Source organism: Hetaerina americana, unplaced genomic scaffold, assembly GCF_022747635.1.
Source record: "Hetaerina americana unplaced genomic scaffold, ioHetAmer1.1.p SCAF_6, whole genome shotgun sequence".
Lineage (NCBI taxonomy): Eukaryota > Metazoa > Arthropoda > Insecta > Odonata > Calopterygidae > Hetaerina > Hetaerina americana.
Window position 1 is genome coordinate 55,320,266 of NW_027287205.1, and position 14,300 is coordinate 55,334,565.

The window sequence follows — 14,300 nt, forward strand, 5'->3', positions numbered from 1 at the left end:
CTCTTGAAACAAAAAATTAATGACTTTGGACAGATCACTTTGTTTACAGTCAAATATTGGTCACATGAATGCAAAATTAGAAAAATATGCAATAATTTCGAGATAAGAGCATCCTGACCAAAAAGGAAGGAAGGAGTAGACAAAAAAAGGCCCATCGGATGCAACACAAAGACACGCAAAATGTATAAACAACCATTTCTGAAAAATTCACAGTAAAAAGAGAGACCAATGAAATAACCAGCCCCCTCCACATGGGGACATTAATAATTCCTCTGCTGGTACGATCTATCTCGATCTCTCCCCCCTCTTCCCCCTCGGTTACCCCTCCCACCATCTCCTCCACCCCTGTAACCTCCACCTCCTCGACCTCCTCCCCGGCCACCACCCTGGTATCCACCACCTGAAAAAATGTAGGAAGTATATCTTACAAGAAATGATCGAAGGTAGTAGTATATGGTTCATCCACATGTTCTGCACTAGACAAATAATATAAAAAACATGTTTTAATGCAAACAGAAGTGTTCCTATTGCTCACAATATACAAAGGTAGCCCTAACCGAAGAAAAGTCAAGAAAAAGAGCTAAAGTCATTTTTACATTTGCCATGAATGCTAGCCAACAAATATTACCACAAAGGCAGTTCAACTCTTAATGTCACAAGTGGTTTCCTAGAAAACTGTTTATATAATTCATAAATTCACACTGTTTGACTTCAAGTAGAGGGCGTCACAAAAAAATCACTCTGATATGAACTTGGGACACTCTTCAGTGGTCTCATACACTACCCACTTCCATCTGCATTTGTGATGCTTAATAAGACAGCAAGTCTTTGTTTCCTCAGCACACCTCTATGGTGTTGTTGCCTTCTGAAGCACAGTGTTTTTGCTGGCAGCACATAAAGAAATAACCCTATCACATCTGCATTGAAAACATTTTTTGGGCTATAGCTTTCAAAAAGTTTATTCAATTTTGACACCTTCCATCAAGTTCCCATCTCGATGGCAACGCTTCAAATTTCACCACACACAGCCTTGTATACAATACCTATTATACCTACCTACAATTGAACCTATCCAACCAACAACTGGTTTCAGTGAAATCTTTTGATTCCCAATCTTGTGGAAATGCGCATTGATGACATTACACAAGGGGATACTTGAGGATCTATCACCGCTTTAAGTCCACTCTCCGTGATTCTTTATGCTTGAAATTTTTGACATATTTTCTCTTTTTGGACAAATGTCAAAAGAATCAAATGTAGTAATATAGGGTTCATCAATGTGTTCTGAAATCAGTCTTCACTGGAAATTATGATCAAATCACGATTTTTTAACATTGAATTCAGCGTAAAGGCCTGGAATCTTAGACATCTATCCAGATCAACAAAGATTCCATCATGAGATTCAATTAGTTCCATAATTTTTACTTTGCCCTCAATTGAAAATGTTATTTTTATGCCTCATCTTCCCATTTCAAGCAAGATAAAATTTATGTTCCCAAGTTATTAAGGAGAAATTAAAAGATGGGAGTACGAGCTATCTTGCCATTACAAACAGTTGTCCATTTTCAAAATTGTTTGAAGTGGGACAACTTGGTCCTATCAGTCTTTTCCAAATGTTGCTTTTATTTCTCCAGATGAAATTATTTAACCCAACACTGTGATGAACTTCATTTTTTATTTTTTCTTGCCAACTGAACTTGAGCATACTCCCATAGCATCACTGCTCAAAAGGCTTCAGGCCCCATTTTCTCCTCTGCTTCTATCGTCCAGGTTTCGCATGGATTTGGGCAACACTACACATTTTTAGTTATTTCATCCTTATACACAAACTGATGCTGTTCATAGCAAAGAGGCTTCCTTTATGGTTAAATGCCTTGTTTCCTGTTTTTGTCATTCATGCCTTTTCCTAATTCTTATTTCTCCCTTCTCCTTTCTTTAGTAATTCCGCTTCCTCGATAAATGAATTCATTACCCTCTTCCCGTATTTTTTCATCCAATATCACTTTAACTTTGGCACTTTTCCATCACACACCATTTGTTTAATTTTAGATTTATTGTTCTTCAAATTACATTCGTTCCATTATTCCACCATTTTTGGCAAGTTATCAAGATTCTTACTTTCCAAAAATTACTGAAATGTCATCTACAAGGTGTAGCAATTAAAAAATGGGATTGGTGCTACTAATGGAAAATAGAGAGCACACCATGGCAGATTTGAATATGTCTGTGCCTGTTGACGCTTTCCCCATTCTGTGCTTAATAGGCAAGGTTGTACATTGCTAAGTCTCGCTGAAACAATCACTCGTTCCAGTTCATGCGCTAGTGTCTCATCAAAAAAATTCAGTGTTCAGCTGGTGGAAATAATTAACATCAAGTTCCTTGTGAAACTTGGGAAAACTGCTACAGAATCTCATGTCTTGATAAAGGAAGTGTATGGAAGTGACTTTTTATCACATACACAAGTTTTTCAGTAGTTTAAAATGTTTAAGAAAGGACGTCAAATGACCAAAGCCTATTTGCACCCTAGACAACCGTTAACATAAAAAATGGAAGGCAATATCAAAAAAGTAGGTAAATTGATTAGCATAAACTCATCATCCAAATGTCCAAACTCTTCCAGAAATATCAGGAATTGACAAAATAAGTGTCCGTCAGATTTTGCACAAATAACTCAACATGCACTAAGTTTGCACAAAAATGGTGTCAATACTAGTCACTCTATAGCAAAAGGAATCAAGAATGAACATTTGTGTCGACGTTTTTAACAACATTGATAATTATCCAGAATTCTTAGACAGAGTGATTACTTGTGAAGAATAATTGTTTATTGCCTATGACCCTGAAACAAAATGCCAATTGATGCATGGGAATATGCCAAACTTACCCCGGAAAAAAAAGCAAAACTGAACAGATAAAAATTCAAAGCCATGATGATTGTTTTTTTTGGACATACATGGAATGACAACATTCACTGGGTTCCTACAGGTCCGAGAGTCAATCAATATTATAATATCAAAGTTTTGATTACCCTACATGAACGAGTGATGAGATGAAAACCCAATTTGTAGAAGAGCAATTCCTGAATGCTTCCCCAAGAACACATGCCAGGCCATTCCGTTTTGTCTGCGAAAGCATTCTTTACCAAATATGACATCACCAAGTTGGACTACACACCGTACTCACCCAATCTGGCCCTCTTGTCACTTTATTTTATTTCCTAGGGCCAAATTAGAGCTTATGGGGGACATGATTTGACAGTGGGAAGCAGTGTAAGCAAAAGCGATGGAGGTTCTCAACAACCTAACAGAAGGAAGCTTTAAGAATTGCTATGAACATTGAAAAATTTGTATGGAAAGTTGTAGAATTTGGCAAGGAGAGTAAAGTGAATGTGATAAACTTTCCAATGTAATTAATAATCAACAAAATGTTTAATCGCAACACCTCGTTCAGATTGAAGCACCTTTATTTTCTCCTCATTGTTCTTTATCCCTAATTTCATGTATTTTCTTACCCTATTCAGTGCACTTGAACAGAAGCATTAAAAAATATTGACAAGGGAGAACAAACAGGTCTTACTGCTTCATTTATGGGGCATAACCTCTTGTAAATATATTTTCCTTTCAAAAGGAAAATATATTTACAAGAGGAACTTTGATAAGGCAAATATAGTGAAAACACCATTTTAAGAAAATAGCTTTAACTAATGAACAAATATGTAATACATTTATCATGGCAAAGGGTTTACATTTACCTCCTCCCTGATAGCCTCCACCTCCGCCTTGGTATCCACCTCCTCCTCCACCGCCTCCTTGGTATCCACCACCACCTCCTTGGTATCCACCTCCTCCTCCACCACCACCTCCTTGGTATCCACCTCCTCCTCCACCACCACCTCCTTGGTACCCACTTCCTCCTCCACCTTGGTAACCACCTCCTCCACCTTGATGACCTCCACCTCCTTGGTAGCCACCAGCCCCTCCTCCACCTCCCTGACCCCCTCCCCTTCCCCCTTGACTCCAGCCTCCCTGCACCCTTCCTCCTCCACCACCTCCACCCCCTCCCCTTCCACCACCACGCCCACCATCTGCAGGCAATAGGAATAAAGCCCATGAGAAGGACATGCAAAGATAAGGTTTCAAAGACCCACTCTCAATATACAAAGAAACTAGCAGCCTCATTGAGACTCTACAAAAGAATAAATAAATATTCAAGGGGAATCAATTCCTCTGGATATGGAAGTAACTCCTACTTTAATTTTGTTCATTCATTATTCCAAAGATTTAATTTGTAACTAAAACGTTTTTCATAGTTTTCTGGTGAAGTTACTTCCCATTAATAGTTCCCATTCATACAGTGACCTCTCAATTATCCGGGCTCATGAATGCATGCCAAAGCAAGAATAATAGAAAAACACAGATAAATGAAAAGCACGGAGAATATGGTCATGATATAAACGGGGACTCTCCACTTCCATTCCTTGTGATTTATTTTCATTTTTTTAATATTGGAAAGTACACTCTTTCCATTTTTAAGCAATTTTTGTACAAGTGAAGCTATAGTTTTACAAGAACACAGAACTATCATGGTGTGAATAACAGAACGTAGTTTCCTCAGAAAGCAAAACTAATCATGAAGTCAGGAAAAACAAACAACTGCCAAAGAATGAATATTAGCAAAGGATTGCTGCCATGGATCCTAAATTGTTGTATAATACTGAACAAAATAATGCAGTTTGGATAGTTAATGACTTAATCGTTTCTCAGTAAATCTATGTTTTTCTTCATCTTAAAGGAGAATATGGAATAATCAGGGCTAATGAATGCCAAAGAAATGGTAATGGAAACATATTGATAGTAAAAAGAAAGGTTAAAAAATTAAACCATTGAATACTACTGACAAATTTTTATACCGTGAAATTTAATTTTATTAAAGAAAATCCTGGTAATTCAAACTTGTATTTATAAATAGCATATCAGAATTTTAAAGCAGCCATCTTTATGATTGTAATTTTATGAAAATTTAGAGGCTATTGGAAGAGATTCAGATAATCTGCACAAAACTGGAACCCAATTAATGATATTCAACTTAAATATTTATTAATAAAGAACACTACAATTGGGTACCAGTTTTGAAAACCCTACAACATTAATTTTGAAAAATTACAAAATGAACGCAATAAGAATTGATTGGGATGCAGCTTGAAATATTTAATTACTTTTCCTCACATAGCCAAAATATGTGTAACTAGCAAAAAACCTACTCAGCAAATGCATTGTAATGTGCTGTACTAATTACAAAAGATTCAATTTGCTCTAACTCTGTCATGCATTCACTGCAAACAGCTTAAGACTTTTGTGATTATAAATTTAAGTTTATTTCAATAAATTTGTACAAATTTTAAAGGATAAAAACGTTTTTCTCTAAAATAAGCGAAACCGCCATGAAAAATAAGCGTGGAGTAAAAATGTCCCATGGTAATTTCAGGCCTACCTTTACTATGTGCTAGGTTTGGCACATTAAAAATGTTTAAATAAGCAATAGCAGCACTATTTTTTAAAAGCCATGAGTGCAAAGTCACCTTTTGATATTTTCATCCTAGACTCTAAAGAGGTTCATTCCAACAGATAAGCAATTTAAATCAACATGCAGCAATGACATCAATCAATGGCAAATATCCCAGTATTTAGGAAACAAAAGGTTAAGAATTACACTGCCACACCTTGTGTCTCATTAAAAAATCCTTGATAAAAGGTATTTGCAAATTTTATCATTCTAACTTTAAAAATATTGGCAAAGAAGAATTCCAACAAGACCCAAGTAACAACAAGTACACAGTAAAACTGACATTTAGATGTTTTCATCGAAGTATGAGCACTTACTCTTGCTTGCTAAGAGCTAAGGTAACACAAATAACTTAGTAGAGAGCCTAATCTAATTAATACCAACAGTGATTGACCAGTAACAGTATTTATGAAGTAGGAAAACCATCAAACACAAAGAAGACACTGACCTGATGGCCTTTGCTGCCAACTTGGCATTTCAGGAGGTGGGGGCTGCTGCTCACTTGGACGGCCACCTCGGTCAGGTACCTGTAAAAAAAAACAAGAAATTTCATTTAATTTAACTAAGGAATGACTTCTAAATATCCAGCATGAAAATGGGTCGTCATATTAGAGCATTATTTTCTAGGCATTGCTATACTTGATTCAAAATGTGGAGTGAATGACTGACTACACATTTACTTGATGATTTATTCAACTTGACACCATTTTTGTATAAAGTAATTAGATGACGTTGTTACGTTTAATTTATTGGTGGTATGTTTTCCATTTATCAATAAGATATTTTTATATAAACATATAGTAAATAGAGGGTGGCACAAAATTTTACGCCGAGTAACTTCATATATATTACTATGAATAAGGAACTCTAAGATCTGATATTTTACCTTCCCAATGATAACTTTGTTTATCTGAGACTGAGTATTTTTGCGAACAGATGCACAGCTAGTTTTCTCCAGTATTGCAAGGTCCTCCCTAGCAGCTAGGAGATGTGACAGTTCCACTGTTGGTTCAACACGCAACCGAGCTCTTTTACTTTGAAAGATTTGAGCTATCCTATCCTCTTGACTTTTGGCACGTTCAGACCACTAGAGAATAAAAATAGATAACTTAAACTCAACACAAGATGACAAGATAATTTGAAATAATAGTTTATAATTATGACCACTAAATGTGGCCAGAATGAGTAATGTAAAAAATAGCAGATGGAGTTCAACAGAAAATCACGTTAGATAAAAATGAGCAATTGACTCATTAATAATTACAGTTGTGTGTAATTAGTGGTAAAAAATGTTGAATACTGAGTTTTCTATCCACCCTAAATCATAAAGATAACATTACTCATAGGAGTGAAACATTCAATGAACTCATAGTCCTAATATTTAGCTACTTTACCAGAAAAGACTGTATAGTAACATCTAATCTCTTGATTAACATTTCTCGTCGCATCCTATATTCCTCATGAAGTTCCTGTTGGATTCCCATCAAAGTGTGCCACTGCTTGTCAGAAAGGGTACCAAAAAAGAGAGGCTTCCCAACCAAACCAGCAGGTGCTTTATCCACCACTTCCTTCACCTTCATTAAACAATGAGAAATCATAACAAGATTAGGCTTTCACAATAAGACTTGAAACAAACTAATTAAGATGGTTGGAAACCTATTTATAATATACAATACAGAGAGAATCAACTGCAAACCTTTTGTTCCATCTTTCCAAAGAGCATTGATGAAGTAATGTTGGATGGTGGCTTTGGGAATTTCAAAGCAATAAGCATCGCCTTCAGATCACTAGCAGTTGAGCTTTCTTTCTGAAATTTCCAAAGTGGCAGTGTATGAGAACGTACCATTACAAAATGTTCACATTACTGTCAAAAGAAATCTTTCGAAATTATATTGTTACCTACCAATTCGACTTGCATTCCTTTCTCGTCGTTGGGTTTTTTAACTTTGATCATTCTAGCAGCTTCAAGTTCACAAACCAAAAATTCGAGGAAGAGAATCCGACTAACTTTAGTGGTTAGTCTCTCACTTAGATGACCTTCAGTTAGGGATTTATGAGGACAACCTGTAAAATTACAAAATGCAAAATACATTTTCATAGATCATATCCACAATAAGTTGAATACTAAATTCAAAATGCTACAACTGATTCCATATCGGAGAATTGGATTTTGATTTTAATATGAATTTATTTAATGCAATATTAAATGAATAGAAGACTCAGCATGATGCATGCTGATGTTTACAAACCAAGTTCTTTCAGGAAACTGCTGACTTCCATTACAAATGAACTCGAATCTTCGGGTGATGTTATTGCATTTATGTGTTCCTCCAACTTGCATAATGTTTTCAGTTCATTAGATAGCCAAGACACCAACTCAGTGTATTCGATAGACTTAGGGCCCCCCTCTACTGCTTTCTCAAGTGCTCCATCTTCCAACATAGGGCCAGTATACCTGACGTTTCAACGATTTAAATAAAAAAACTATATCATTACATAAAAATGTCAAAATCAACACAAAAATTGATCGTAAAAATAGCTTGCCCTATGTCTTCCAGGGCATCCAAGATGTCATTCTCCATTATATGTATCTGATTATAACTTCGAAAAACTCAAATTTGAAGCGTAGTCAACGAGGTTGACGAAATAATATCTTGAGAGTCACAAATTCACATAGCAAAATTCAAGTGTCATTTCAGCCACGAAATATAAGAGTAATTCACAATTTAACAACCAGACTTAAACTCCGGCAAAGCCGGCTTCTGTAACGAGTTACGCCAGCAGAATGTCGATATTCTCAGGTCGAGGTTTGCAACGAATTAATCGATCACTCAGCAACTTCGATAGTACGGAAACGTGGGTCGGTCAACTGCTAATTTCTTAGAAAATATTGCTTCACAATTATGTGTATCAGGCAACTTATATTATATGAGAGTAGGACACTTAGTTTTTACTTATATTACAACTATAAAATACAAAAAACGATTGTTGACTCTAGTTGGAGTAGCTTCTATGCCATTTCGCCGGCTTTGGCGGGAAGATAAAATATTTCAAAATGTAGAAATTTATTTTATTTTCACTTTTTTGATATACTTTACAAGAGTGCGTGAAAAACGAAATAGCGTGTATATGATGACTGCTAACCTTTCAATAAATCGTTATAGTTTTACAAACTAAATTATTTGATGATCTATCTTCAACTTCACATAATTATAAATAGTGCAACCTAAACTCATCACACTGTTGTGGATCTAATTTCTATTATCTTTTATCAGCGGAGCTGGGAAGCATTAAGCTAGAGCCCCAGTGATAGAGAAGAAGTTGTGCTCCGATGTTTATATAAACCATAACCATAGTAATCAACCCGAAGGTCGGTTTGGTAGGTGATGGTAGAGTTCAGCCAGTACTGAGCCCGACGGTGTGTGAAATTCACACATAAGGATGGGGGGGGGGGGGGGCAGTTCCTTTCCCTGTGCCGGTTATGATTTCCCAAGAAGATATGGTACACGCAAATTCGCATAGTTTGAGTGTAGCTGCAGGTGCACAGAGTGCCTTGCCCGGGAATCGAACCCGAGATCCTCCGGTCAGTAGACCAACGCTTAACCCCAAGGACTACTGTGTGTGTGTATATATATATATATATATATATATATATATATATATATATATATATATATATATATATTATTATTAGGTAATCTACCGGTTAAGGTAGGTTTATGGATGGGCATAATTACTAATTAAATAATTTGTGACCCCTAGCAAAACACAACATCCTACTTTACATCAGGTCCCTCTTCAGCTCTGATTACTTTCTTCCTCCCTTCATCCCGTCCAACACCCCTATCCTATTCCTTCCCTTTCCTCTTTTGCCCAACATTCTACCCTCTATCACAGTCTTCAACATCCCACTGCCGGTCAATACCCCCTTCATCCACTTTTCCTGCCTCCATAGGATTTCTCCCAACAAACCCCTCTCTTCGCCCACCATACCAAGTACTTCCTCATTTGTTTTCTTCTCTGTTCATTTCACCTTCTCCATTCTTCTCCCAGGCAAATACCTCCTGGTTGTGTTCTATATTCCTCTCGATTAATAATCTCATTACTGCAATGGCATCACGCGTACCTCTCCCCTTCCTAAACCTAAACTGATCATCCCCTAAGTAATCATTTGCCCTACTCTCTATCCTTTTGTTTATGATCCTAAGAACAACTTTAGCTGCGTGGGATATCAAACTTTTTGTCCTGTAGTCCTCACATGATGTAGCCTTTACCTTTTTCGGAATAGGAACTAAAACTGATCTCACAAAGTCTTCCGGCCAAATTCCTTCCTCATAAATACTACGAATCAGTCCATATAGCATTAGACTCTTCCTCACACATTTTCCTAAGCATTTCAATAGATCCGCGGGAATGTTATCCACCCCCACGGCCTTATTTAGTTTCATCTCCCTTAATGCCCTTTCTATCTCATGGTCTAGTATGCCTGGACCTAAGCTGTCCTCCTCTACGTCATTTTATTTTTCAATGTCTAACTTTGTTGGTCTGAGTTCTTTACCATACAGTTCTTCTATATACTCCTTCCATCTCTCTTGGATCTTTCCTGCGTCAACTATTACCTTACCCGCCTTATCTCTAACTGTTAGCATAGCTCTTCCTTTCTTACTTCCCGATAACGATTTAACTTTGCTATACAGCGCACCGATTTCACCCTTCCTCTGCAGACTTTCCATTTCCTCGCACTGTGTCTTCCACCATGCTTCTTTTGCTTTATTTGTTGCCCGCCTCAATTTATTGTTCAATTCTTTGTACTTCATTTTGCCTAACTCTGTATTTACATTCTTCCATTTTCGCCGTTCATCCATCTTTGTAATCATCTCATCCGTGATCCATGGTTTCCTAGTCCTTTTAGCGTTAAGGCTTTAGACAACCCTTTCTTGAAACTTTCCCATTTTTCTTCGACGCCTCAAGTGCAAGATGTCACATAAAGAAGCGTTACGGGTGATTTTTCGATACATGGGCGAGTTGATGGCGCCAAAGTCCTTTTCCGACTCAGTAGCAACGAGCTCCTCGCGATTTGCACTGAAGCCGTATGCAATTTTATTCTCCATCAAACTGCTCCGCATAAACATCACTGAACAGCACACCCGAAGCTGCATAAGATAAATGATAATGTAATGCTTGAAATAAATGTATTTCATAGTGACAAATATAGCCCAGTAGACCCTTCCGCATTGTAATTACTCGTCCTCCGTGCACAAATATGCTACCTTCTATCCTTCTCTTACTCTAGTTTATCACCGTCGGGATGAAAGAGAGGGTTTAGGGTGACAATAAGCATCCCTTTTCATATTTTGATTGTCTGTTTACACTTTGCATTTGATTACTCTCGCATTTTTCCATACACAGAAGGTGTATTAATTTTAGGTATCCGTTTTACACACCAGCTTATTTCTGGAATCGTATAATTATACTCCATACCTTGTTGAAATCAATTACCTTCGCAAAAGTAGTTTGCCGTAAGTTTTCACTGTGACCGATATGCAAGATCTTATTTAGAACCAATTGTCTATTTGTTGGGCTTAGTTTATCTCCCTCCCTAATTTAAAATAAAATAACATGGAAGAAAACAGATCCTTATGGTATGCGGCCGTACGAAGTTCCATGCGTATGTTACAATCATGCATGTCCTCTGCACTCATCGCATGTCTCCGGAGCGCCTATACGATAGTTGGAAGAAATATCGAAAGGTAGCATGGTGCTAAAGGCGCTAATGATGGATGGGCGAATGCTGAGTAAGCAAGTCAGAGGGAGAGCTGGCTTTTTGGTAGCATGAGAGCAGATATAAGTTATTCGCAGGAAGAATGGTAGAAGGATATAATGTAGGGCCAAAAAGTTGAAGTTATCACGATACCTATATGGTAACTGAGGCTAGGGGATCTATGATTCCAAAGGGAGAAATCGTCCGCAATATCGTCCTGTATCTTTTCTTTCCGAAATCTACCTTAAATGGGTAGAACACGAGTATGAGGATTAGGCGAGTTGGGTCCCCTGCAATTAGAATAATGGTTGATCATTAGTGATGCCACTCATTGTATTTTCTTACGTTAATAGTCATGAATTGAAAAGAAAAATATATTCCCAGCACGTTTGGTGGACCATTTTATCTACTTCTCTTTTCTATCACACCCACCGATGCAATGCTGAAGTAAAATTATTCCCTTCGCGTCAAGTTTAAACTAGACTGAATCGTATTTATGGAGTAGTTTAGGTGGTGTGAATAATCTTCGTATTAGCAGTGATTCTTTGCTCAGGTAAACCAACAATTATGTTACACTTATTGTTCGGCAACAAAATTTTTAAGAAACGAGGATCTTTTCTCTGTATTTAGTTCAATTTCGCGATGAGGTCCCAAGTACTTGACGGATGGCCAAGGATAGGGCGTACCAATTTAACACCTTCCCTCAAATTTTGACACCAAGACTTCCTAAGTATCAGCCTCACAAAATTTTAAAACACAAGGAGTTGTTCCACCACCGGGGTAGTTGTAATGACAGCCATCGCTTCCCAATTGGAAAACCTCTTCGTTTCTTTCTCAAGTGACCGGTGGGGGCCACATTCGGCCTCTCTCCCGAGGTCATCTGTTTAACCGCTGTCAGTATTTTCTCATCCATCCTTCCCCTTCTCCCTTTTCAACTTCCTTCTCCCACGGTTCCCATCTTCCTTCACTTCCGAGAACGGGCGTCAACCTCCCCTTCCGTAAATTCAACATTCCATTCCCTACTTTTACACACCACCAGACAGCCGGGCACCCACCCCGTTCCCACACGAGAAGTCAAACCGCTCCCTCCTGCACACACATTCAGGCTAAAATGCACCCCTGAACCACCCGCCCACGCACTCACCGCTAAAGCGGACCCTTAAAATCTCCCAAGGAGAAAGGAGGAGGCCCCACCTCTCGGAATATGTCTTTCGTCCTCTCACCCAGAAAACACTTCGAAAATCCACCCCCATAGTCAGGATGGGATAACAGAGCGCAGAGGGTCTCCCGATGTTGGTGAGGCGAGGAGAGGGTGGGATGCGAGGGGGGCTTTCCGACCCTCCCACCTTCCATAGTCGCCGCGGGGAGCTTTGGGTTGCGGTGCCAAGCAGTCTGCCCCAACGGAGAGGATCCAGCCACCACTTCTCCACACCCCTACAGCCCGGGGCTTGGGCGACCATGGGGGCGGGGATGGTTCATGCATGCCCCCCCCCTTCAAAGTGGAGAGGAGGTTGGGCGAGAGTAGTCGTGGGGGCGGGAGGATTTACCATTCCAGTCGCACTTCCCAACCCACCCCAACCCACCCCAACTCGGAGGAGAGCACATGGCGGAACCATTATTCAGAGCACCTCTTCCGGTCCCTTTCTCGTTTTTCACGACCCTAAGTTTCCCCGCCGTATTATGGTCCATTTGTTCCCCGAGCTGCTACGCCGTTTAGTGATTTGACTGAACCTCGCCGGGGGGGATTGTGACCACGCTTCTGACGAGGGCGGAGATTGGGATGGGAATCAGTTTTCGAGAGGTCTGAAGACTTAAGGTTAAGAACGGTGTATTCAAAACTTTATTTTCACTATTTGGAGAAAAGGAGAGGGTGAAAGTTGAAGTCGAAGGAGGAAAAGGTAAATTTTGAATATTATTAATAATTTTACAGTTTATAGGGGAGACGGTGAAACATAGTAGGATCTTGATATATAAGCCAGGCGATCGAAATACATGTGCTTTCGAATGATGAGGAAAAGAGCTTGTTCATTAATATTTTTCTTCATTTTTTAGATGTTAAAGAAAAATTTTCCAAAGAAAATTTTCTGATTGGCATGGATAGCGATTTGTTTTGGTGCAACCCGGGATACATTAAGGGTAGTCAGACGAAAAGTAGTCTTTGCATCGTTTGTTCCTCAGTGTGACGGCTGTACAGTTTTCTGTCCCCAGTGAGGGAGGGGCCTTTGAGTGATAATTATGCTATATAACGTTTAAAAAATTCTATTCATGCGTGATGATTTAATAATAACGGAGGCAATAAAATTGTAGCGAGCACATTCAAAATATCCACTGTCTTTGATGTGGCTGAATAAAGCCTGCAGCTCTAACCATGAGCACATGATAGATTCCTTGAAAATTGTGAAATATCATATCTTGAAATTTGCTATTATGTATACTTCGAGACAATAAACATTTTAGAACCAGTAGTTGAAAGGACAAAATGTGTTTTTCTAAAACGAAGAAAGTGACGCGATTCGATTAATGTGCTGCAGTAATTGGATATAGTGTATTCAAGAAAATCAGAAGTCGATATTCTATGGCTCACGGATTACAAAATGTTGCATTCAGTCTTCTGGAATTTTGAACGAATAGTAATGGCGTTGATAGTACTGCACAGTTTGGGAAATCTTCGTAAAATCTGCATAGGATTATGTGAACCACCAAACTCCAGGACTAAGAAGTGTGATACGAAACAATAAAATATCACCAATTCCGTAAATGCACAAGACCTGGGGCTAAGGACTTCTAACCCATTTTAAAAACAACTTTGGGGACGGACGAATTCACTCCTTTCGTAGGAATTCTGAGAGTCATTCAGAAAGAATTTCAATTGACGTTCACCGATATTGACGAGATTTGACTAGGCTGTCTACGATCTGAATTTGTAGGTATTGATAACATTTTTTGTAGAAATTCAGATTGTAGGACATCAAAGTTT

At 38.4% G+C, this 14,300-nt stretch overlaps 1 protein-coding gene across 1 annotated transcript; it reads right to left on the reverse strand.

Moving 5' to 3' along the window:
- Positions 1–260: 260 nt before the first annotated feature.
- LOC139695441 (protein FAM98B) lies at positions 261–8,328 on the reverse strand. Its single transcript, XM_071594227.1, has 10 exons — positions 8,107–8,328; positions 7,812–8,017; positions 7,466–7,626; positions 7,259–7,369; positions 6,957–7,136; positions 6,449–6,649; positions 6,011–6,089; positions 3,752–4,084; positions 789–917; positions 261–400 (listed from the first exon to the last, which is right to left on the reverse strand). Exons 1-10 carry the CDS (start codon positions 8,142–8,144, stop codon positions 261–263), a joined length of 1,578 nt encoding a protein of 525 aa, XP_071450328.1. The 5' UTR covers positions 8,145–8,328.
- Positions 8,329–14,300: the final 5,972 nt, after the last annotated feature.

Coding starts and splice junctions, on each gene's coding strand:
- LOC139695441 (XM_071594227.1), bottom strand. CDS start 8,144: ATGGAGAATGACATCTTGGATGCCCTGGAAGACATAGG. Junction 6,650..6,956: donor TTACTATACAGTCTTTTCTG/GTAAAGTAGCTA, acceptor TTTATTCTCTAG/TGGTCTGAACGTGCCAAAAG. Junction 401..788: donor CATCACAAATGCAGATGGAA/GTGGGTAGTGTA, acceptor ACATTTTTTCAG/GTGGTGGATACCAGGGTGGT.